Source organism: Copadichromis virginalis, linkage group LG7 (genome assembly GCF_057382275.1).
Source record: "Copadichromis virginalis isolate Kocher_CV1m ecotype Utaka linkage group LG7, C_Virginalis_male_GT1.1, whole genome shotgun sequence".
Taxonomy (NCBI): domain Eukaryota; kingdom Metazoa; phylum Chordata; class Actinopteri; order Cichliformes; family Cichlidae; genus Copadichromis; species Copadichromis virginalis.
This window is the reverse complement of record NC_140624.1, coordinates 62,160,613-62,183,290: the sequence shown is the minus strand read 5'-3', so window position 1 is coordinate 62,183,290 and position 22,678 is coordinate 62,160,613. Positions and strand designations below refer to the sequence as shown.

The window sequence follows — 22,678 nt, the reverse complement described above, 5'->3', positions numbered from 1 at the left end:
GTCAGACTAATTTTTTTTCTTTTAATCATTTATCCTTCTTTACTTATTTATTTTCTACCAGTCTAAAAGTAAATAAGCACATTTTGTGTTGAATTTAAAGGCATCATAAAGAACATGGTTAAAATAATGTGTGGTCATTTTTCCTGAGAGCTGTGTTTGCTTTGTTAGATTTTTAATAAGGCTCTGGGATGTTGCTGTAAAATAAAAGTAGTGACATAAATACTGTATGCTCCTTTTAATAACTTTTCATCCACTTTTGTGAAACCTAGGTGCCAGCAAGGCACCTAGCCTCTGGGGTTACAGCCGTAGTAACGTTGTTCCAAACTAAACCCAGACACATCGACAAGCCAGTTTGTTACACAAACATATGTCACACAAATTTCAAATAATTTTTGAATATTTCACTGATTCATTGAGACACCTAAGAACCAATCAAATCCCAGTGTGTGTAGGGCAGAACATAAACTGACATCCCTATAGGGTAACCTGGGATAAGAAGGATGTAACAGATGTGCATCAGAAGCTGCTTCTATCCTGGACTGAATAGAGGCCAGGGGTGAAATACACACAGTGTCACACAACATGGAATTTGGGGTGGGTGATGGATGATATCTATTATAGGTATCACGACCACAAGTACACGCAGAGGGGCACTGGTTCCTACTCACAGCTCTTCCACCTGCTTCATGCGCACAGACACGCTGCAGGCCTCCTTGGTGACAAGCCTGCACAAGCGGCAAGGCAAGGCGAAAGCACAGCAAGAAAAGATTAAGTAGTTAAACACAGAGATAGGACAGCAGACGAAACAGGACAAGGGGCCAGGAGCAAGGTAATTAGTGTTAAACAACTGGATGGAAGTAAAGAAAGACTAAAGTGCAGAGCAGACAGGTTAAAGTGGATTAGTGGACCCGATTCTGAAACAGAAGAGTTCAGGCTGTGGGTTTCTTACTGATTTTCAATCTGGTCTTGGCGGAGTGCAATGCTGCCATGTTCATCCAGCAGGTTCTCCCTGGATGAGGATTGGGTGGGGTCGAGCTTCTTCACATAAGCAGCAGGAACGAAGCCCTGGCGATCATTCACCTCCACTTTCCACCAGTCCTGCAGCAGGGGAGAGATGAAGTCATTAGTATGTAATGTGGCGGGGTGGATGAGAGTCAGGCAGTAGAGCTGGTCATCTACTAATAGGAAGGTTGGTAGTTTGATCCCTGGCTGCTGCAATCTGCATGCCAGATCTGCAATATCCTTGACCAAGATACTAAATTACGATATTTACTGATGCTGGACTACTTCACAGTGCCGTACCTTGTTAGTGCTGTTGAGGAGAGTGAGAATGTCTCCTTTCTTCATGGTAACTTCACGTGGGCTCTTCTCCTGATAGTCATACAGGGCCAGGACCAGCTCCTTCCCGGTCTCATCATCGGTTGGTGCAACTTGTTGCTGTTTAGTTAAAAGAAACTTGTTACTGATTTTGTGTTCTGCGAATAGACAGTGATGCTTCAGAACAGATGAGAATTCAGGGACTTTTTAAACTTACCCTGCAGGACTGGGCCTGCTCCTTCAGGGCTTGGATACTGCTGCCGTAAGCGCTCAGGTCAGACATCAGGGCTTCGTGCTTCTTTAGCAGAGCCTGTGGAGAAGAAACAACTCAGCACAACTACATTTCTCACAAAGGGAACTAATTGGAAGCTTTAAGCCCGCTTTAACTTTTAATAGAGCAAAAACAAAACAAAAAAAATAACAAAACCCCCCAAAACGACATCATAAGATTTTAAACTTTAACAGCACAACAATAATTCATTGGTAGTGACAGTTACAGTGGTGTGAAAAGTGTTTGCTCTCTTCCTGATTTCCTATTTCTTTGTATGTTTGCCACACTTAAATGTTTCAGAACATATTTAAATATTAGACAAAAACTTTTTCACACCACTGTATATTCTTCTGTTGTAAAATCTGTACCTCAGCTGAGTCCTCATCTTTGCCATAGTCTGTGCTCCCAACAATGGGTTCCTTTTCCCTCATCCAAGACTCGGCCTCGTTAGCATCAGCAAAGTATTGCTGGGCCTGCAGAGAGTCCTCAAGGTCCTGTCTCCTCTGGGAGGCCTTGGCCTTCAGAGTGTCCCAACGCCCATGCAGCTCAGCCAGCTTAGCCTTCACATCCTCACCAGCAAAGTGACCTGGACACCACACCCATGAAACCTCAGCTGTTTTTCCCCCCCCCCCACTGTTGCAGTGATATTTTACTTGCATTTAAACATCACCATCATCTCACTGAAGATAACAGAGGAATCTTAGGATTTAAATCAATACCTTCCTCCACCATAGCTTCTCCCTTCTGGGTGACAGCCTTAATGCGAGGCTCGTGACCTGTGATTTCAGCCTGCAGAGCCTGGTGCTTCTTCAGCAAGTTCTGGACACCAATCAAGTCTTTGCCTGAGAAAAAACGTCAGAGAAACATTTTATGGAGCTCCAGTGATCTGAAATATGAGGCTCCAGTTTAAACTTTATTTCTGAAATGATCACTTTCAATGAGTATATACCTCCAATTACAAACTTTAATTTCTTAGAGCTGCATAGACAATTAGTCTGATTTTACCTCTGTTAGTAGAGGCAGCGATGGGCTCTTTCTCACGGATCCAAGTCTCCTCATCTTCAATATCTCTGAACAGCTGCTGCAGCCTTAGAGAGTCTGACAGCTTCTGCTTGCGTGCAGCCATGGGTTCACGCAGAGCTTCATACCGAACCACCAAAGCCTCTTGCTTCTTGCGGATGTTGTCAGCATCAAAGTGGCCAGCCTCCTGGAACTGGCGGGCCTGGATTGTTATGCCATCAATCCGATCCTGATGGGGACATTTACATTAGTGTCGCATTCACCAAAGCAGTGTATGGGAGCTCCATAATTTGGGCTGAGTGCTTGTTACCTGGTGCGCTGCCACATCAGCCTCCAGCAGTGCATGTTTCTTCTGCAGGTTCTGAACACTTGTCAGGTCTTTTCCATAATCATCTGAAGCCAGGTGGCCCTCCACTTCATACAGCCACAGCTCTATGTCCTCTACATTTCTGTTGAACTGCTGCTGCTGGTTGGCTTCACGCAGCTTGATGCCTTTAAAGAAAAAAGAAAAAAGCTCTGACTGTTGTTCCGAATCACCAGGGACAGACTTTTCTTTCATGGGCTTTCCAAGTACATTAATGGCCCAGCTATTCAGTTCAATTCATTTTTATTTATACAGTACTAAATAACTCAAGATAAAGACTCAACAAAGAAAATAAAAAACCCTAACTATTATATGGCCCCCTTTGAGGAAGCACTTTGGCGACAGTGGGAAGGAAAAACTAGAACCAATGAACTAGTTCAGATACAGACTGTTTCTCATTTTAGAGATATTGCTCAAACAGAAGAAAGCAGTCCCACATATTTGTTTAATATTCGTAAAAACGACTCCAAGATTCCTCACCGTGTTACTGGAGGCAAAGATAATGCCATCTGGTTAGATACCATATTTCTATGATTGTCAGGGCCAAGTACAATAACCTGGTCTTTAAAACACTCCTGCACTTTAACTAATTGGTGTATATTTGGCTTAATGGATAGATACAGTTGTATGCTATGTCTTCTGATGATAATGCCTACGGGAAGCGTGTATAATGTAAACAGAATTGGTCCTAGTACAGAACCCTGTGAACTCCATAATGAGTATTAGCGTGCGAAGAGGACTCTCCACTTACATGAACAAATTGGAGTCTATTAGATAGATATGATTCAAAACACCTGTAATACCTACAGCATGCCCTGAACACTGGAATAAAATATTATGGTCAACAGTATCGAACGCTGCACTGAGGTCTAGCAGGACAAGCACAGAGATGAGTCCACTGTCAGAGGCCATAAGAAGATCATTTGTAACCTTCACTAAAGCGGTTTCTGTGCTGTGAGGAGCTCTGAAACCTGACTGAAACTCTTCAAATAACCCATTCCTCAGCTAAAGTTGTGGTCAGATGTTGACATTCACTCATCATGAGCAGAAATGTAACAGTAATTGCTTTGAGTTGTTCTTTTCCCATGGTAGAATAACTGAATGACTTTTGTCCCTGTGTGGTTTAGAATTTTATTTATTTTTCTCTAACTGTTGCACTGTTTTCTCAGTGGGTATCCAGCAGTTTATTTGTTCTTTTGTGTGTGTGCACAAACATACACAAAAGCCCTGCCACTCTTCATGCACTTTGTCACTGTGCACAGCTCAAATCAAATCTTTATGTTCACTTTTCCTCCAAACTATACCTTTGAGCTCAGTGGCCTCCAGCAGTTTTTTCCACTGAGAGCTGACTTCTTCCATGTGACCAGAAACCTCAGTTGAGGCATAATGCTTTCCATCCAGCAGCTCCTGGCCTGACTTCTGCAGGGCATCGATTCGGCTTTGGTTAGCAGACAGCTCCGCTTCAAAGGCCTGGTGTTTCTGCACCTTGCCCTGCAGGTTGGAGGGGTCCTGTTGACAGGAGAGCAGAGACACAGAATTTCAGCAATGGAGAAAACAGACAAAAAAGAAAACATCACAATGCACAAATGAAAAAAAAATGGGAGACACAAATATCGGGAGAAGACAATATCAATTTCTTTCACAAATTACCTTGTAAGCCTCATCAGTAGCAGTCTTCATCTTTTCATTGATCCAGCTCTTAAGCTCATCAGAGTCCCTGAAGAACTGCTGGAGGTGGAAGGAGTCCTCCAAGGCAGCACGACGAGACTGAGCACGGTCATGCAGGGCATTGCGGCGGCTGAGTAGCTATAAATGCAACAAGGAGAGAAAACACATTTTCAAAGAAAGCCTTTTGTATTTGATTTTATGTCTGATGTGGAAAGCAGACAGCAGTGCTTACAGCATCTCTGCGTGTAGCCACATCCTCTTTGGCATAGTGGTTGTTCTGAATCAGTTTGGTAGCAAATTCATCCAAAGCCTGGAGATGTGCAGCACAAACAGATTAAAGGTTAATTTCAATTTACAATTCTCACACAGTGGCAATAATTCAAGAATAGAAGATGCAATAATCATCATGTAACTGGGCAAATTTAATAAACTTACAGTGATCTTCTCTTCTTGAGCACTCAGCGACTTCTCAAAATCTTCGTGTTTTTTAAGCAGTGCCTCTACGCTGTCCAGGGAGTCACCAAGGTCTTCATTCAGGAGGAAAGCCTACGCAAGGAGAATACATGAAAAACTGCCACAGCACATCTTTTTGCTAATAAACACCAAGCTCTTCTGGTGTGGTAACTCACCTCTTGCTTGCTCATCCAGTTGTCAACTTGCTCAGTATCCCTGTAAAAGAGCTGCAGGTCCATGCACTGCTCATACTGCTGCCTGCGAACCTCCCACAACTCCAGCAGAGACTCCTTTTCTGCAGCAAGGACACCAAGCTACACAAAATACACCAAGAAGAGCATTTTAAATGCTAGTATGACACAGATGAAGAGTGGAGAAAATTCTACCTACACGGTGTCATAATCCTACCTTTTCCTTCACCTCATCAGAGGCATAGTGTCCTGCACTGAGCAAGGCCTGGCCAGCTTCATCTGTAGTTCTAAAACTGTCCTCGTGAGCGTCAATCTCTCCCTAAAAAAATATAAATAAGAAAAACATGGAAACAGGTTGACTAACACAGGGTGTGAATTATGAGACAAAAGGATTTGACACTTTCTTGAGCCTTTACACTAAGTGCAAAGACACTTTAGGCTGGAGGTCTCTATAGTTTAGAAGATTTTACCTTGTGCTCCTGATGGCGGTCTAACAGGGCCTCAGCTCCAGCCACATCATTGGCCAGTTCATCAGCATTGATCAGAGCCTTCATCTCAGTTACCCAGCTAGTCAGATCCCTAAAGTCAGCAGTGAAACGCTGCAGCCTAAAACAAATCATCAAAAAAAAGACAGAATGAGCAAACTTGGTTGGACAAGTTGGACAGGCCTGAGCTCTTGGCAAATATGAACTGAAAATTACTCTGTACATAAGACCCCACAAAGTCCCCAAAGATTCACACAGAAGTCTAAATCAGTTATAAATCCTAGAAAGGTTTATGTGCATGTGTGTTTTCATTCCCCGATATAAGTTATACTTTTGTTGTGTATGTAGTATTTCACTGTTATCATCATCATTATATCCCATATATAGACCTGGGTACATTAGTTTGTTGTTGTTGTTCATCAGCGTTAATTCTAAAAACATGTCAGGTAAAGTAATTATATATTGTGAACAGCTTGTTGTTTAAAACAGAGTGATATGCTCCAACACATGGCCTTTGCATATAACTTTATCTCCTGGCTTCTGTGAAAGGTTGATGAATGATTTGCTTGTTTTACTGCATTTATTGGTATTTTACTGGTAGGAGTCGTTCAGACGGGCACGGCGCTCAGTAGACAGAGTGCGAATCTGTTCCCAGTTGGTGATAAGTTCGTCCTTTTTCAAATGGATCTGCGAAGCGTTCTGGGGATGTGTCTGCTGCAGGTGCTCAGCGTCACCGCCCAGAGTTTTGACCTGATTTAAGGAAGGAGAACACAGCAAGTCAGGATATCAAGTTTTTAACTTCCCTTTTACTATATTTGCTAACATAGCGGAGATCGGCATTTGCCCTACCTTATCTTCCAAAGCTGCCAGGTCTCTCTCCAGGCCCTCATGTTTGCGCAGCAGAGCCTGAACACTGGCCAGGTCACGCCCAAAGTCATCGGACCCCATCAGCTGCTCCTTCTCCTTGATCCAGCTGATGGTTTCATCCACATCCCTATTCGAGGTAAACACACAGTCTGTTACTAACGGCAGCATGACAAAGAAAAAAATGAACATACACACAGTGTAAGAGTTTTTCATGTGTTATGGTTATGACGCTGCTTACCTGTTGAAGCGCTGCACCTCAGCAGCTCCAAACAGCTTGCCCTGCCTCTGTTGGGCCAGGCCCTTCAGGCGCTGCCAGGCCGCGTTGACCTCGTCCTGCTTGCGCACAATGAGCTCTGCCTCTGGATGGGATTCCTGGATCAGCTTAGCTGCAAGCTGGTTCACCTCATTCACGCGTTCCTCATGGGCAGCCAGATCCGTCTGGAACTCCTCAAACTTCTTTTGCAGGAGCTGTACGTGCTCCAGGTCCTGGCCCAGCTCTTCTGATGTGGCAATGGCCTCCTTTAGGTAAAAGTGGAGAAAGAGAAAGTTAAAAAAAAGAGAGAAAGTATGCCTTGGTGCTTTACTATCTGATACAATGAGTCTGGCTTTCGTTAGAATTCAAAATAATTGCAACAAATATAGGCCTCAAGTCTCCAAGCGGACACGACCTCTGTAATCTTCAGGTTTGTAAAGCAGTGTATAAATGAGGACTCTTTGGAGGATTGCCTGTTTGAGTCGGGTGACAGGTGACTGACCAGGTCGACAAATTAGAGCTTCTTTTCGTCCTCTCTGGCCCGATGTACCGAGCGGCACAAACAGCTTGGCCAAAAGATGCGATCGCCACTATTTTACAAAATAAAATGTTTTTCCAAGCTTTCCAAAACCCACTCAAACAGTTTAGTACACCACAAACACAACTAATTTTCTTACCAAAGGACAATCAGGAATCCTAACATACAAGTCTATGTCCACGCTTTGTGGACGTCTTTCTTTTCCCTCACATCATCTCACTGACTGGATTACTTCATATTACAGGTGTGGAAAAGTGAAGCCTAAATGTAAATTGGGAAAATAATCCCATGCCCTTGGCATAATCCCCTCACACCCCCAAACACCACTGGGGTGCATTTCCTCAGTGAATCCTGGTCAAATGCTGGCCTCATGAATGCTGGTCAAATTCAGACCACCCGCATGGGCAGTTGGGATTTGGTTGCAAAACCTTCTCCCATCACAAGAGGGAGCCAAAGTAATTTCCACTGTGGGCTGCCTGGCTTTGGGCCTTCTCTCAGCAAGAGTAGAGAGATGAGGAGAGTGGGCTGTGAGGGCATTCAAGCGAAGATACCGCTTGCAATTTGCAACCAACCCTTACAGATTTCACAGAGTTATTTCCTCTCATGCAAAATCATGAATCAGCCAGAATACTGCAAGAAGAAATATCTACCTTGCTATAAATATGAGAAATACCTCAGGAGCAGAGCCAATGCAGATTTTACTCAAAGTATTTTCTCGTTCCCAAGAAGGGAGGGGGACTGCGTCTGATACTGGACTAAAGGGCACTGAATCAGCATTTCAGGTCTTACAAGTTCAGGATGCTGACAAATGCCACTCTGCTCTACATGTAGTGCGCCCAGGTGACTGGTTTACATTAATAGACCTGAAGGACCCATATTTTCACTTCTCATTTACCCACTTCACATTAAATTCCTGCAATTGGTGATTCAGGGCAAAACGCACGAGTACTTAGTCCTGCCATTTGTCTCACTGAGCCCTTGGGTATTTGTGAAGTGCACCTAGCAACATGCATAGACGATTAGCTGCTGCTATCAGAGTCAGAAATGATGGGAAGAAAGCATGCCAGGGTGGCAGTGGATCACCTGATGGCTCTGGGTTTCACTACAATCTACAAAAAGAGTGTCCTGCAGCCAGCTCAGCCCATCTCTTTCATGGTGTGGAGATGTCTCCTATTTAGGCTATGCCGGCAGATGCTGGAATTAATGGCATCTTCACTGGCAGTCATCCCACTAGGCAGACTGCATGTGAGGGGATTTCAGTGATGGGTTGCATCCCTGAAACTATGCCCAAAGTGCCATGCCTACTACCATATCAGAGTGACAGCGCACTGCAATGCAGCACTCTGCCACTGGAGAAATCCTACATTTTTCACTCAGTGGGTGTCACTGGCAGCTGTCACAGCCAGGAAGGTCTTTCCCCTCCAACGAGACCTAGTTTCCCAGGCCAGGGGGGGGAAATCGTATAACCCCGCCCAGGTTGCCTTGCCCTGTGGGCTAATCTGAGTACGGAAGGACTACCTTAGAGGGTCATAGTCACTATTCATAGTGCTAGGGCCCCCTCCACAATGTCACTGTAATAGAATAAGTTTGTTTTTTGATGCTCTGTAACAGCAATCACCACTTTTCTGCAGGGGCTGTTAGATAAAGGAAAGGCCTTTTCCACAATTAAAGTATCTCTGGCAGACATTTCAGCCTGCCAAAGGAGCTTTACAGATAGCCCGGTGAGGCATTACCACTAGCCTGCCATTTTATGAAAGGGGCACGACAGCTCTACTTTCTCTCTAAACTTCTTGTGTCTACGTAGGATTTAACCTTAGTGCCGGGATGTCATTTGGAGGATTTATGTACGTTCTACTAGAGGGATGGCAACCTCTTGGGTCATCTTTAGGGGTGTCTCTGTAGAGAAAATATTTGCAACAACAAGCTGGGCTTCACCTTTGATCTTTGCAAGGTTCTACAGGTTAGATATCACTGCACCATCCCTAGCCCACACTGTCTTAAGTGTGGGTCCACATGAGATCTTTTAAGATGGCACTCAGTCATTCAGATAAGCTTAGCTGGCAATACGGGACTATGCAAATCCCCATAGTGAGACACCAAATTAAATGTTTGAAGGAGAACTTGGTGTCTCACCAGATCACACTCGTTGCACAAAGCGAGGAAGAAGTGCGCTTATCTTGAATGACAAGTGGCGCTGCATCACACCCTTTTATAGGGAGGAGGGTAGCTCCTCCCTGATGTCTTAACATAAAATAGATTTCTGCAGCCAAAATCTGACCAAGTGACCAACTTGGACTGATTTTTATTTTTTGTCTCCTTGTTTTCAACCGAGTTATCAGTTCCGTCACTACTTAGCAAACATAAACTAATGTAGGTCTATTAGCTGCAACCAACCAACCCACCAATGTTCTGTACTGGCACAAGACGCCACTAAACTTGTTCTAAAAACACATGTTTCTTAAATCCAGCCTTTATACATGTATTGTTTCATGTCCACTTTACAGGTCATGTCTAATTTTCTTGCAATGACGACGGCTAAACTGAACTGGTAAACTATGGTAACTGTAATTGTAACTACATCTGCCTTCATCCTCATTCTGTGAAATGGAGAGAAATCAAGTTCATATACTCATGCTCAAGTCTTTCTTTCTATGTTTAAAACAAACACAGAGATATGAATCTAACCTTGTCACTAATCCAGTCCAGGGCATCTTCACACTCACGCAGATACTGGACCAGTTTCTGGGCCTGCAACAGACGCATGCCCTTTTCCTTGGTTTTCTCCAGCAGGAGGTCCCACAGGTGATGCAGCTCCTCCAGACGAGTCTAGAGCACGTGACAAAGGTGGGAAGTGTTAATAAAGTTAGTGACAAGAAATTAGAAAATTATCTTGGATATATGTTGGAAAACCAAAGAGAAGTCTTTTCCACTGAAGATCGTGGAAGAGCCGATTCAAATGAAACACAGAGCATGCGATAAAAAGTACATTTTGAAACCGTTGAGTCAAAAATAGGGGAAAGCTGACTGAATCTTTAAGAATTCACAGCACTCAAGAGTCACACCACAGGTCAGCACCTACTTTTATATACTCGGCCATATTGACACTTGTAACTATTGGCCTCTGTTGTGTCCGGTAAGGCGTGTAGGACTGAATCGGATGGAAGGGGTTAATAGTCATCAAGAAGACCTACATTTTATGTGAGTGAAATTCTAATATTTTATTTTTCTCTTATGTTGCACTAATTATCAGGTATCTGTCTCTGTATGTTGCTCCTGTATATTTAGGGATGTAGCTTTCTAATAATAACAACAACTAATAAATAGTCAGGAAAGCAATGTTTGGTGTCACAGTGGCTACATCCATCGTGAACATACATATAACCCCAAAGCCCACCACAGGCATACCTAAATGTCAACACACTGCATATTAGTGTGCATTTTGGTAACTTACTCGAATAGTGTCAGATGCAAAGTGGCCCTCAGTGATCATTAGATTTCCAGTCTTGTCCAGTTTGATGATTGCTTCAGCGTTGGCCTGAACTTCAGCTTCAAAAGCTTGATGTTTCTGCAGCTTGCCCTGTGTATGAAAAACATATATGATAGAAGGTGCTCTTCTTACGGTCTAACAGGACTTAAATACATATACATTAAATAACTGACAGACCTGCAGGTTGGAAGGGTCCTTGTAGTTCTCATCAGAGGCAATCTGCAGCTTCTCCTGGATCCACTTCTCCAATTCATCGGCATCACGGCGGAAGAACTGAAAGCGATACGAGTCCTCCAGCTTCTGCCGGCGCACCATCGACAGCTCCTTGAAACGCCGGTAGCGGTCCAGGACCTGCTGCCGACGTTCCTGGATATCTTCAGCTGTCTCCAGCACTTTGGCTCCTGCGGTGTCCATTTTCTGGAAAAGCACCATCAATGACATACGTGCGATTATTTTCCATGCACATTTAAATAACAGCAGAGACAAATCAGCTGTGTATGGAAAAGCGAATGAAACATATCTCAAAATGGAAATTTATTTGGATGAAAAAAATATGTCGCCTACACATCCTATCCACATAATCACATTATGGAAAACATGAACTTTAAAGAAAAGAAGGTTAAAATCAATCTTCAGCTTGTCTTGCTGTGTCTGAGTAGGGTTAGATATTTCTTTAAAAGACCCCAGTCTTTGCATTTTCCTGTTTACATTTAAACATTGTTATTTTTCTCACATCCCACTTTACTGCTTTTCTTTGGACTCAAACATGGATACAAAGAGCAAGGCTGCATGCTTTAACTCCCACCCACCCTATCCTGTCTCTAGCTAAGCAACCAAAGGGCCGGCAGCTGAAATACTAAAAATGACAAATGGGGGTGGGGGCGGAAATTCCACATGCATGCGAACAGTAACTAGGCTTCACTACACAAAGAGAGTGCAGCAGTCAGCTCATTCCCACTGTGCCCTAGGCCCCATGGTTAAAGTATCCTTGAACAGTGGCCAACAACCAAGTAGGAACGTTACATCCAACAAAACAGGATACTAATCTATCATTTCCAGCAGCTTAGCTTTAAACAACATATCTGATTAAACGTACTCATAAATTCTTAATCAAAGCAGTAACAAGAAACTAAAAAGTATAAATGGTAAATGGACGGGTTCTTATTTGGTTCTTTAATACTCTAAGTGAGCACTCACACAAGCACTTTTTTTCTATGCTTTTTCTATGCAAGTGCTTTCTAACTAACAGCAACACACAATCATACTTGGATGGATGCATCAGACTTGGGGTTTTATCTTGTATCAAACCTGTTCTGTCTTCTGAACCGCAGCCACTCCAATGTGAGTATTAGTAGTTTTATGATTTCATCAAACTGAAACGTGAGCTTTTAGCCTCTCTAATAAGAAGCAAAACAGAAACAGGGATGGAGGTATTGATCTGTTTGAATCAACCTCCAAGCACAACAGCTGAGACCAGACTGAGTGAGGGCGGGGCTATGCATGCTGTTAGATCTGCGTGTTTTTGTTGATGCTGCAGACAGCAACACAAAAACCGATGGATAAATGTGAGACAATTTCCTGGATTCCACTAATTCCCTCTCTGAATGACGTGGGGGTATTAGTGAAGTCAGCAGTCTAGCTGTGTTCAGCTTTTTATCAAGAACCAGAGATGGTTTGGTCCCCATAGACGCTAATATTTCTCCAGACAAGCAAGCATCCCAGGGGCTCAACACATGCAAAAACTCACAAAAATCTAGTCCAACAGTGTACTGTAAGCCGATTACGACCATCAACCCACCACCTGACACAAAGTGATCTCCAGCTTGCACCCCTCCCCCTCTCCTAACTCACCCCATATCAGAGGGCCTAAATCATTTCAAGGATTTAACTGGACTCAGCCTCATTCTGCACAGTCATGCTGGCTGCTATATGACTGTGAATCTCAGTCTCCATCACCTAAGAACCAACATGACATTCTCAAGCTGCTGACAAAGGTAACAGCAACAGAATTATTCATCTCACTTGTCTTATTCTTCTCTGGGTTTGCAAGCTTCAACTAATGCACACTGTTTACTCCTTTCTTGAAAAAAGGTAAATACGCTATAGTCAGACAGCACTGTGCTTCACAATATAAGCGCAGTCTCTACTGCTACTGCTTTAACCTGATAAAATCTTAGACATCACTTTATGTTCTAATTCCTTTAAAGCTGAAATTAATCCCTAAATCATTATTTTCATACTGCAAATTTTGCTGGTCTGACCTCATAAATGCAATGGCCCAGCAAATTTGTACAATCATTATATCCCTCTAATGTAATATAAAGATGACTAGTCTTAAGGGGACTGGATACATTATAGTCATTACTGTCAGATACCGGGTATAAATACTTCGACGTTTCAGTAAAAGTCTGACTGGAATTTAACATGTGAGTGTGAGCGAGTGTGAAGAACATTAGTGTGAAAGCAGGTCAATAACAGGCCTGTGACGCCATAAACACAAGACTGCATCTGCTGATAGCACTCCCTCCCCTTCTCTATCACTAGATAACAGCTTTCTCTCTTTTAGCCTCACTGCTGACAGTCAGGCAAAGGGGGTGGCCACAACCGTGTTAGCATGCCAGCTATATCCCACAGATGGTTGTAGTCATGTGACACTTGCTTCTATCTTCAAGACACATTAAAAATGTTATACTGGGCAGGAATGACAAAACTTTGAACAACCAGTTGCATAATACTGTGGAAGTCAGCAGCATTCCAAAGTCCAAGTATCTACTTTAAAGTGGACATGAAACACTTCATCTATAAAAGCTAATTTATACCATGGAGCCATGCTCTCAACAACTGACATAGATTTAACACCGTGAAGCTGGCTTTAAGAAATAAGTGTGTAAAGTTAAATTTTAAAAAACCAATAACTCTGGGAAAATAAGGACACTAAAACCAAAACTTTGTATAAGGAGGCCCCTTTTGTACCATCCCTGGGTGCAACAATGAGTTTTATGTTAAGAAACCCAGGATATACTAACATTCACTCTCCATCTCTTAAGCAGTCAGTGGTTCTTAGTTGTTTTGCTAGTGATGTAAAGTTCTGTACTGGCACAAGATGGTGCTAAACATGTTTTAAAAACTAACTTTAGGCACTTATTTCTTAGATCCAGCTTCATAGACAGGTTAAATCTATGTCAGCTTTTGAAAGCAGGGCTCCATGGTGTAAATTAGCCTCTATACATTTAAAGTTTCAGGTTCACTTTAACGCAGAAACACCCAAATTATCTCAATTTAGCGATTGTTCATTTCAATTTTATTTATATAGTGCCAAATTACAACAACAGTTGCCTCAACTATGAATATATTTGTCTGAAAACGTTCTAAAAAATGTAATGTTGGGTTCACTGACAGATTTTTAGATTCCAGCTGCTTCTAAGTGTTGAGAGAAAACTTGCTTTGTCAGGTGATGAAACACTAAAGTGTGTGGGTGGATGGAGGACAATGGATATCGACCCTGAAATAGCTAGTATAATCAGGCAGCTCAGGAAGCAAACTGTGATGCCAACTTATCAGAAGGTGAGTGGTTCAATCCCCGGCACCTCTAAATCACATGTCAATGTGTCACTGGGAGAGATGCTAAACCTCAACATGAACCCACTGTATCCACTGGTGTATGTAGGTAAAAAGCATTTAAGTGCTGTACCAATTTTTGCATATGAATGTGGCTTGTAGACTAAAACACCCTTTGAGTGCTCAGTAAGGATAGAAAAGTGCTTGTAAGTACCTGCATGAATTTTTTATTGTATGGTCTCTAACACTGTCTATGCTTCCCTTTCTGTAGAATCAAAGCCATTAAAGTAAAACCATTAAGATATAAAAATGTAAGAAGGTATTCCATGTCATAAACACAGCTCTAACATGTGTAACACGGCAAACAACTTGGAGAGTTGTATAATATGGTCATATTTCAGAAACAACATGCCATTGTATGAAAACCCATTACTACGCCATGTAACGCCATGGTTATGCTAACAAAAACACAACTATTAAGCCTTATTAAACAAAGTGTTTAATGCCAACTTAGATTCTCTGCAGTAGCAGTAGTAGACAGGATCACAGGAGGTGAATATCAAGCCAAGGACAAACCACACAGGATCAACTCTATCAAGTACATGTCTCAGATTAAGAGTGCGCTGAGCTTTCCTAAACACTGGGTTTATATCAGAGACGTCCACAGAGCAGCGGATGAAGTCATTCACTCAGCAACACCCAATCACTTCGGTGAAACATGTGTTTTGAATAGGGGTCACGTCTCATGAGCCGAGGCAGGCCTTTTTCCCTACTGAGGAATAGTGGAGGATGAAGGTGATGGTATAAAGGGAGTTATCCTGCAATCCAGCACGTTTGTGGCCTTCTCTTAATCACTAACAAATGTTACAGTATTTGGATTTTCAATATTTTCTGTCATATACAGTGTTACAGTTTTGTCAGTGTCATATACACCCAAGCCTTTACAAGTAAAAATCCTCACCTCATTATGCTCAGACTGTTTCTCTACTCTTCGATCTCTGTGACATCACTGAGAAAATCGAATATGCTTATCTCGAACACACTCAAATGATAGTCTAATACTGACGAAGACGCACAGCCAATTGGGAGACACATCTTAAACATAGTGTGGCCCTCAGGGGAGACGAGGTAAGCTGTTTAAGGATAGACTGAAGGGAAGCAATATTATTTTGAATACTGTAAATTGCTTGTAGCTACTTCAGTAGACTCCAGGAAAAGACATATTATCCATGGATTAGCCCCTTTAGTAAATATTAAATCTATGTCTGACATCGAAATTATATGGTTAACTTTATATAATACATTAAATAGAACTGAAGATAAAAAAATGTGCAAACCAGCACTAATCAAAGCATTAGCCCTGAAAAAAAAAAAAAGTTATCTGACAGGCACGAGAGAGGAGTAAGCCAACAAATCTAAGAGTTTTCTCAAAGACTGAACAGCCAGACTTTGTGAAGGGCATTTGTTAGGTTAACAGAGAAAATTTTTAAATGTTAATATCAGACTTCATGTGCATGCAAAGAATTTCACAGCAACACAAGACATGCAATAAAGAAACCTCTTATCCCATAATGTCTCCATGAGAACAGGCTCAGTTGAAATCCAGACCAGATCAGAAAACTGCAAAACCAAAGCAATACACACACCAGATATGTCAAGTCTGGTTCCTCAGGTTCTCTTGTATCTTGAAAGAGCAGAGGCTACATCTGTGGCAAAGTCGTAGCCTGCAGCAGCATCTATAGACTTTACTGTACCCCTTAAAAGTCTGATACTGACGATAAAAAAAGAATTGTCTCATCTACTCCACAGACAGACGCATTGCACCTGCAATGACTATGCTGTACAAGAGAATAAGCCAAGATGTAGCCCTGCCCATGCGTCTCTCTCTCACTCTCTCCCTCTGCTCTGTACCTCCTCCCATCCCTTTACTCAGCAAAATAACATCCCAGCTGCCCTACGCTTTTCTCGAATCTTCTTTCTTAAAGAAACCAAAACACAAAGTGCAACACACTAACAACACACGGAGCCACACAGTGCTTACACAGACACAATCATTACCTTGAGTTTGGGTTTATCAATTGTCGACATGTTGCAGATCTGTATAGGGTGGCTACAGTACATGCCATCGATCCAGCAGTCATTAAAAAGCCATCAAAGGGGAGGAGTGGCAAAAAGAGGGCGCTTTCAGGAAGTTCATCAGATAATGCTTAAAGTACATCACTATACATTTGAGATCGAATAACTGGGTGTTAGGATGAGCGAAAAGTTCATGCAGCAGAAAGAAAATTAGTAGACTGGCTATGGTGCCTCTGCAGGCAGACCTGATAGGCCTGGAGACAGGGGGCCTAGTTTCTATTTAGGTCATAGTCACAGTGTAGTTCTACTGAAGAATAGCAATTTGTGAGCAATGCAGGCTGCTTGGCTTTTGCTGGTTAGAAATACTCAGTCTTCCATTGACAGAACCACAGGGTCTGGTGCAGCAATGATGTTGCTGATGTTAGTATCTTGGGTCCAGCTTTTTCACCAAGTTACTGTTTCAAATCAGACTGTCCTCATAGAAATTTTATACTGATGACAGTAAAAGAGTTCTTTGCACACTTCTGGATTCCAGATATCCCCACCAATTTGCTTTTTGATCCAATAAACAATCAAACAGAAACTTTAATTTTAAGCACTCTTGGCCGATATCTCAGGTGGATTTGACAGCCTCATTCTGTGCTCATATTTTAGATTTTTATTTCTTTAGCTCAACCAATGACAATTTGGGTCTGATATTAGTTAGATCAGAATAAATTAATGTTAACTGGTCTCACATAAGCTGATATGTTTTGTTTGTACATGAAAGCAGACACAGCTATGCTTTCTTAAATAAATGATTATACTATACAAACTCTGACAGTAAGTGTAAGGAGCTATAGTCAGCTGCCTCTCCAGTGACTTCCACCGTCCCTCCTGTTACTATTAAATGGCTCAGACTATGACATGGACTTGCAGAATATGCAACACTGACATTTTAAGTTGTGAAAGTGGTCTGGCAAAAGTTAGAACACATACAGATCCCACTGAAACACAGATCCACAAACAGTTTTTCTTTAGAGGTACTGAATACAGGATTATATGGTATTGTTCAAGATAACATTGGTACAAACTTTTATGACATAAAAGTGTCATATCATGATATCGATTATACAGTGGCACCATGTATTTACATTCCTTAGTGCACACATTAATGAGACAAGCGTAGGTGAGTCCAACTGCTTTTGACAACAAAGCACAATGCTTAGGAAAGTTGCAAGAAAACTGGTGGAAACAGCAAAACTGTTTCACAATAAAAACATCACTGCGTATAACCGGGCTACAAAAGAACAGATGCTTGCTGTTGTTAATATATAAGTGACTCAACTGAGCGCAAAATGTATGTAAATGACAGTGTCATTTTCACATCCTTACTAAACTCCTTAAACACTAGCCTATTTGATTAGCAGTGTCTCCACCAAATTACATATAAATGATTAACTGTGAGTCAGTCCGCACTGAGATACAAGCAGGAGAGACAGATAAGGCCCGATGTTCAAAGGTATTCATCTGAACTGGGCGGCTCCCTTGTAGCATGGCCGACAAGCTAATGTAGCCGCTTCCATAAATATTATAAACCAATGCTTGATTAATTCTCAAAACATTAAGTGTAAAAACTGTGAGTGAAGATCAATTTCACTGGACAAGTAGGAAAAAACCTGTTAAGACTAACGGGCCAGCTAGCAACTCATGAGTCTATACTCGCTCTTGAGAGCATATTAAATCGCCCACGACTGGCATCATAACAACATTACAACTTACATATAAGATTTATTATAGATAACCCCCATCAATCAATCGACTTGTCCAAGTTTAAACCGATCATTTTGTTTGAATGCAGCGTACATTTACGGGTATCAATGAAGGCTAACGTCATTAGGTAGGCGGCTAAAGCTAACAAGCCGACCGCCTCAGAGCCAAACAGGTTTACTTCTTCGCTCGTCGTTTAGGGTTTTTACATACCAGCTTAGAAAACATCGAACAATGAAAACGCTTGCAGCTGGTTAGCCTTAGCCATTCAGTTATCGAATGCACGGTATTTGGAGAGCAATGAAATTAATTCAACAAATCGTTTCCAGTTTGGAAACATGGTGCATGGAATCTGTTGTAATATACTCAATTCAAAATAACAGCACTTTCCTACCTCAGTGGGTTTATCAAAAAAGTGTTTACAACTTGGTGCTTGTCCAGGCGAAACGACGACGAAGGACGTACAACCGCTGTCGATGGAGATGGGGGTGGCCTTTTTTTTCTTTAACCCAAATGTGACGTCATTTTCAGCAGCTGCGCGGAAACAACCGAGGAGTGACGGGAGAAGCCGAAGCTCTGCTGATAACAGCGTCCAGTCTCATCCAAGGTCGCCAGGCTTTCTTTTTGTTAGTTGGCTTGACACAAACGTAACCCGCCGGGCTTTCTCTGCGAGTAACGATCCATATGAGTGCTGCCGGTTCCGGTCACAGACGCTATCAAATCAAGATGATAAAATGGTGATACAAATCTACAAAGATAAAAAGTGCAAATTCGACAAGACAACAATCTTCCGGAAACGCGTTAATCTTGTATTTTTGCACTCAAAGCCTTAAAATAAACATTTTAATTACAGTTAATTATTTTGAGTGCACATCAGAGCTGTGAAACTTTTCATACTATTTTTACATTAACTCCAAGAGGAAGTATTGTATGTTAGAGTCATTTTTTAAGATATGAACCTATAATACTTGATATTTTGTTTTAAGTGAAAATTACTTTCACAGTTTAAGTACAGCTGAAAGTGTCATAATTTGGAGAATTGCAGGTTAAGAACCCAAATGTAGGACTAACAGACACAGGCATGTCATGGACAAGGACCGAGCCCTTTTATTTTTGCCTGAAGTGCATATAACATACAAAATCCAGAGAGAAGCAAACAAACAGTAATGTCCAGATGAACAGAATCAGCTTTTTGGGTAAAAAACAAGGAGTCACTATGAGTATCCATCTGGGAAACATGGACAAATGAGTTTATAAAATAAACTTGAGGTAAAAGGGGAGCTAGAAACAGGAAGGTAAGTAAAGCTGAAGACAACTGACTAAAGGTAACATTAGAGACAATACACTGGAGACTATAGCAAAGTAAAACAGGTATTAAACAGAAACACTGCACATCAGTTAATGAGTCAGGCAAGTTGATAAATGCTGGACCTAAGGCCTAGGACCAAGACATACAAGATTACTTGATTACTCATCAGTTACTTGATGAAAAGGTGTAACTACTTTGATAGTGACTTAAGGTAAAATCCCATCTGAATCCAAATTTATGTTCGGGTCCTCTTTATTTGAATATTGCTCATGTTTTCGCTGTGTTATTTTGTTCCCTGATTGTTTTTAAAGGTATAATAATTTCCCTAGGGATTAATAAAGTATGCTGATTCTGATGAGAAGCAAGTTCAATACAGCCAGGCTTTCTTTGTATTAGCTGGCTTGACAGTCAGAAATAACAGAGAGCACAACAATAGCTGTCACATTTCTTTGTTAACCAAAGCATTCTGCTTCGGGATCTCAGCATATTCACATAAAAGGAGCATTTCATCTTCATCTCTTCCATTGAAAATCTTAATCTTCAGCTTGCCCTCCTGTCTTTTCATTAGTGCCCCTGTCTCCAAACCATACATCATAGCACGTCTCACTACCATGATCAGAACCTACAGCTATCAGGACCCCCTCCTCTAGAGCCAGCGCCTAATTTAGACCCAAGAGACAGACACTCTTCCTGCTTTTAAGATTAGGCTGAAAGGAAGTTTCTTTCTGTTAAAAGCGAGTTTTTCCTTCCCACTCTTGCTAAGTGTTTCCTCATAGGGTGTTTTGTGATTGTTGGGGTTTCCTTCTGATACTGTAGGGATTTTACCGTACAATATAAAACACCTTGAGGTGACTGTTGTTGTCGTCTCTTTGACAAAACAACTAAAAACCCACCTTTTTAAACCTGTGTTTAACTTTTATTTTTATGTTCTGGCATTTCTTTTGTGAAGCACTTTGTTATTGTGACTTGCAAGGTACAATTTGAAATTTTGCTTATTTACTCTTATTGCAGTAGCACTTGAGAGCCCAGAGATCACAGGTATTCAGGATGGATGTTCAGGCTTCTCTTCTGTGTTTCTTGCACACAGAGGCTTCTCCAGACTATTATTGAACCTTATTATGTAATGTAGATTAAAATATCCAGTCTTTGTAATATTAAACTGAGGAACATTATTCTGAAATTGTTCCAAAAGTTGTAGGCACAGTTTTTTGCAGATTGAAGAAACTTTGCCACCTTTACTTCTGAGTAAAGATGTAATTAAAAAAAATAAACCAGCCTTTTTACTGACCTGTTGCCTAATCAGCTGCAAAATGTTTCTCAATCTTTTGCTTTTATTAACACTTACTTTTCCAGCCTCTTTGTTGCCCCATCCCAACTTTTGAGATCTGCTCATACCATCGGATTAAAAATGAGCTAATAGTCTATTATTATTATTAAAGTCTATTTTTAGGGGAGTTTAAAACTATATAAAACAAACAAAATAAATATTAAGAGTATTGCCATTGTTACGAATTCAAATATTGGGGATGGATACAAGAGGAAAAACCACAATAACAACACTGGTCCGGCCGGGTTGAGTCAAACGATGATTTTAATGATCACACGCGTGGGAGATGGACACCGTACGCAGACAGCATCAGATCTCAAAATGGTGGAGCATTGATCAAACTCTTATAGCCTCTAGTGGCCCCCACCTAATCATAAAAGCCTAAACATTCACATTCTTTCTCTCACACGGCGCCTAAGCTACGACCTTGGCTCCCTGTTTATCTGCTCCTGCTGAGATGGGGCAGAAAACTCCAGTGTGTTCTGTTCTCTTCAAATCAGACAAATAAGGCGATGACTTTCTGCGAACAGTATTTCTTATAACTCAGCAGTATAATGCATCATAAAACAATATCATTCATTCACAATAAATCAGCAGTCTAATGTAATGCAAATCAGTTTAACAAATGCAATAGTTATCACCTTCTTCTAATTCAGGAGAATAATGCAAACTAAAACTACATAATAATTCACAATCTTTAATTAGGGGTCTAACATGGCATAAAATAATATTATAATCCCGCACCATATACTGGTATTGTACTTTTATACAAATATGATTACAGACTGCCTTTCTCATATCATTATTGTGATATATTCTTTTTTGTTTAGTTTTTTTTTGGCCAGGATAATCATGTAATGATATTTGATAACATAACAGCCGTACTATATGCCACTGATTGGAAAGTCTATTTGATTATGGCAAAAAAGAGAAAAGAAATATTTTTGCTTTATTGCTGGTTTAATATTATATTTAACATATATAAAACTTTCCATTATTAAATACACTCAAGTTTAAAAAACATGAATGACAGTTATTGATGCTACTCAAAATAATGATATTGATAAACACAATGCCTTGTACCAGCCAAAGGAAAATATTAACACCACTGTTTTCAGCTCCATACAAACAGAAGGAAAGACACATTTAAGTACTTACTGGATCAGAAATGCATGACTTGGTTTCGGCATACATACATACAAAAAAGTCAGCAACAGTACAAAACTGTGACTGTTAATTCTGGTGATAAACAGCTCTATTGTGATATGATATGGCCAACAGTGATGGGATGATTAAGACCTGGATGTAAAGGACTACCCCCCAGAAGGAGAGAGCCAGCAAAGCTGGTTTAGTAAGCACCCCCATTTTCCACACCCTGCTGCTGGGCGATGAAGAGTGGAAGCGGGACCAATGTCGACCGCAACCCAGGGCAACACTCATCTTCCACACTGCACACATTAGTCAAACTGGACCTCTCAAAGCCCCATCACCAGCACCTTGCGAAATCTCTTTCTGAAGGCAATATTAAACTGGCGAAACATCTCATGCAAGCACTGGCTTTTGTAAAGGTGTATGTCTGGGAGAATTACTTTCACAGAATTACACTTCTAAAGTTGTTTGCATTAGTGGTTCGCTGTTGTTTTGGTTACATCTTTTTTTTGTTATTAGTCTTTTAATATATTTTCACAACTACCTGTTATGAAAGCCCACATAGCCTTTCGTAACAGGAGCCAACCACTACCAAA

At 41.3% G+C, this 22,678-nt stretch overlaps 1 protein-coding gene across 3 annotated transcripts in view; it reads right to left on the bottom strand.

Annotated features, from left to right (window-relative positions):
* Nucleotides 1–18,806, bottom strand: part of sptan1 (spectrin alpha, non-erythrocytic 1) — a 37,049-nt gene extending 18,243 nt beyond the window's left edge. For all 3 annotated transcript variants that reach the window (XM_085464624.1, XM_085464625.1, XM_085464626.1), the window contains exons 1-22: nucleotides 18,692–18,806; nucleotides 11,092–11,331; nucleotides 10,879–11,004; nucleotides 10,113–10,253; nucleotides 6,875–7,155; nucleotides 6,619–6,763; nucleotides 6,365–6,519; nucleotides 5,755–5,890; nucleotides 5,502–5,603; nucleotides 5,270–5,407; nucleotides 5,076–5,186; nucleotides 4,873–4,950; nucleotides 4,623–4,778; nucleotides 4,277–4,481; nucleotides 2,919–3,100; nucleotides 2,594–2,837; nucleotides 2,308–2,430; nucleotides 1,957–2,174; nucleotides 1,535–1,627; nucleotides 1,303–1,437; nucleotides 950–1,098; nucleotides 669–725 (exon numbers count right to left, since the gene is read on the bottom strand). In XM_085464624.1, the coding sequence (XP_085320750.1) occupies nucleotides 669–725; nucleotides 950–1,098; nucleotides 1,303–1,437; nucleotides 1,535–1,627; nucleotides 1,957–2,174; nucleotides 2,308–2,430; nucleotides 2,594–2,837; nucleotides 2,919–3,100; nucleotides 4,277–4,481; nucleotides 4,623–4,778; nucleotides 4,873–4,950; nucleotides 5,076–5,186; nucleotides 5,270–5,407; nucleotides 5,502–5,603; nucleotides 5,755–5,890; nucleotides 6,365–6,519; nucleotides 6,619–6,763; nucleotides 6,875–7,155; nucleotides 10,113–10,253; nucleotides 10,879–11,004; nucleotides 11,092–11,328 (3,212 nt within the window). In that variant the 5' untranslated portion in view covers nucleotides 11,329–11,331; nucleotides 18,692–18,806. The remainder of the gene's footprint in view (nucleotides 1–668; nucleotides 726–949; nucleotides 1,099–1,302; nucleotides 1,438–1,534; nucleotides 1,628–1,956; nucleotides 2,175–2,307; nucleotides 2,431–2,593; nucleotides 2,838–2,918; nucleotides 3,101–4,276; nucleotides 4,482–4,622; nucleotides 4,779–4,872; nucleotides 4,951–5,075; nucleotides 5,187–5,269; nucleotides 5,408–5,501; nucleotides 5,604–5,754; nucleotides 5,891–6,364; nucleotides 6,520–6,618; nucleotides 6,764–6,874; nucleotides 7,156–10,112; nucleotides 10,254–10,878; nucleotides 11,005–11,091; nucleotides 11,332–18,691) is intronic.
* Between the last annotated feature and the right edge of the window lie 3,872 nt (nucleotides 18,807–22,678).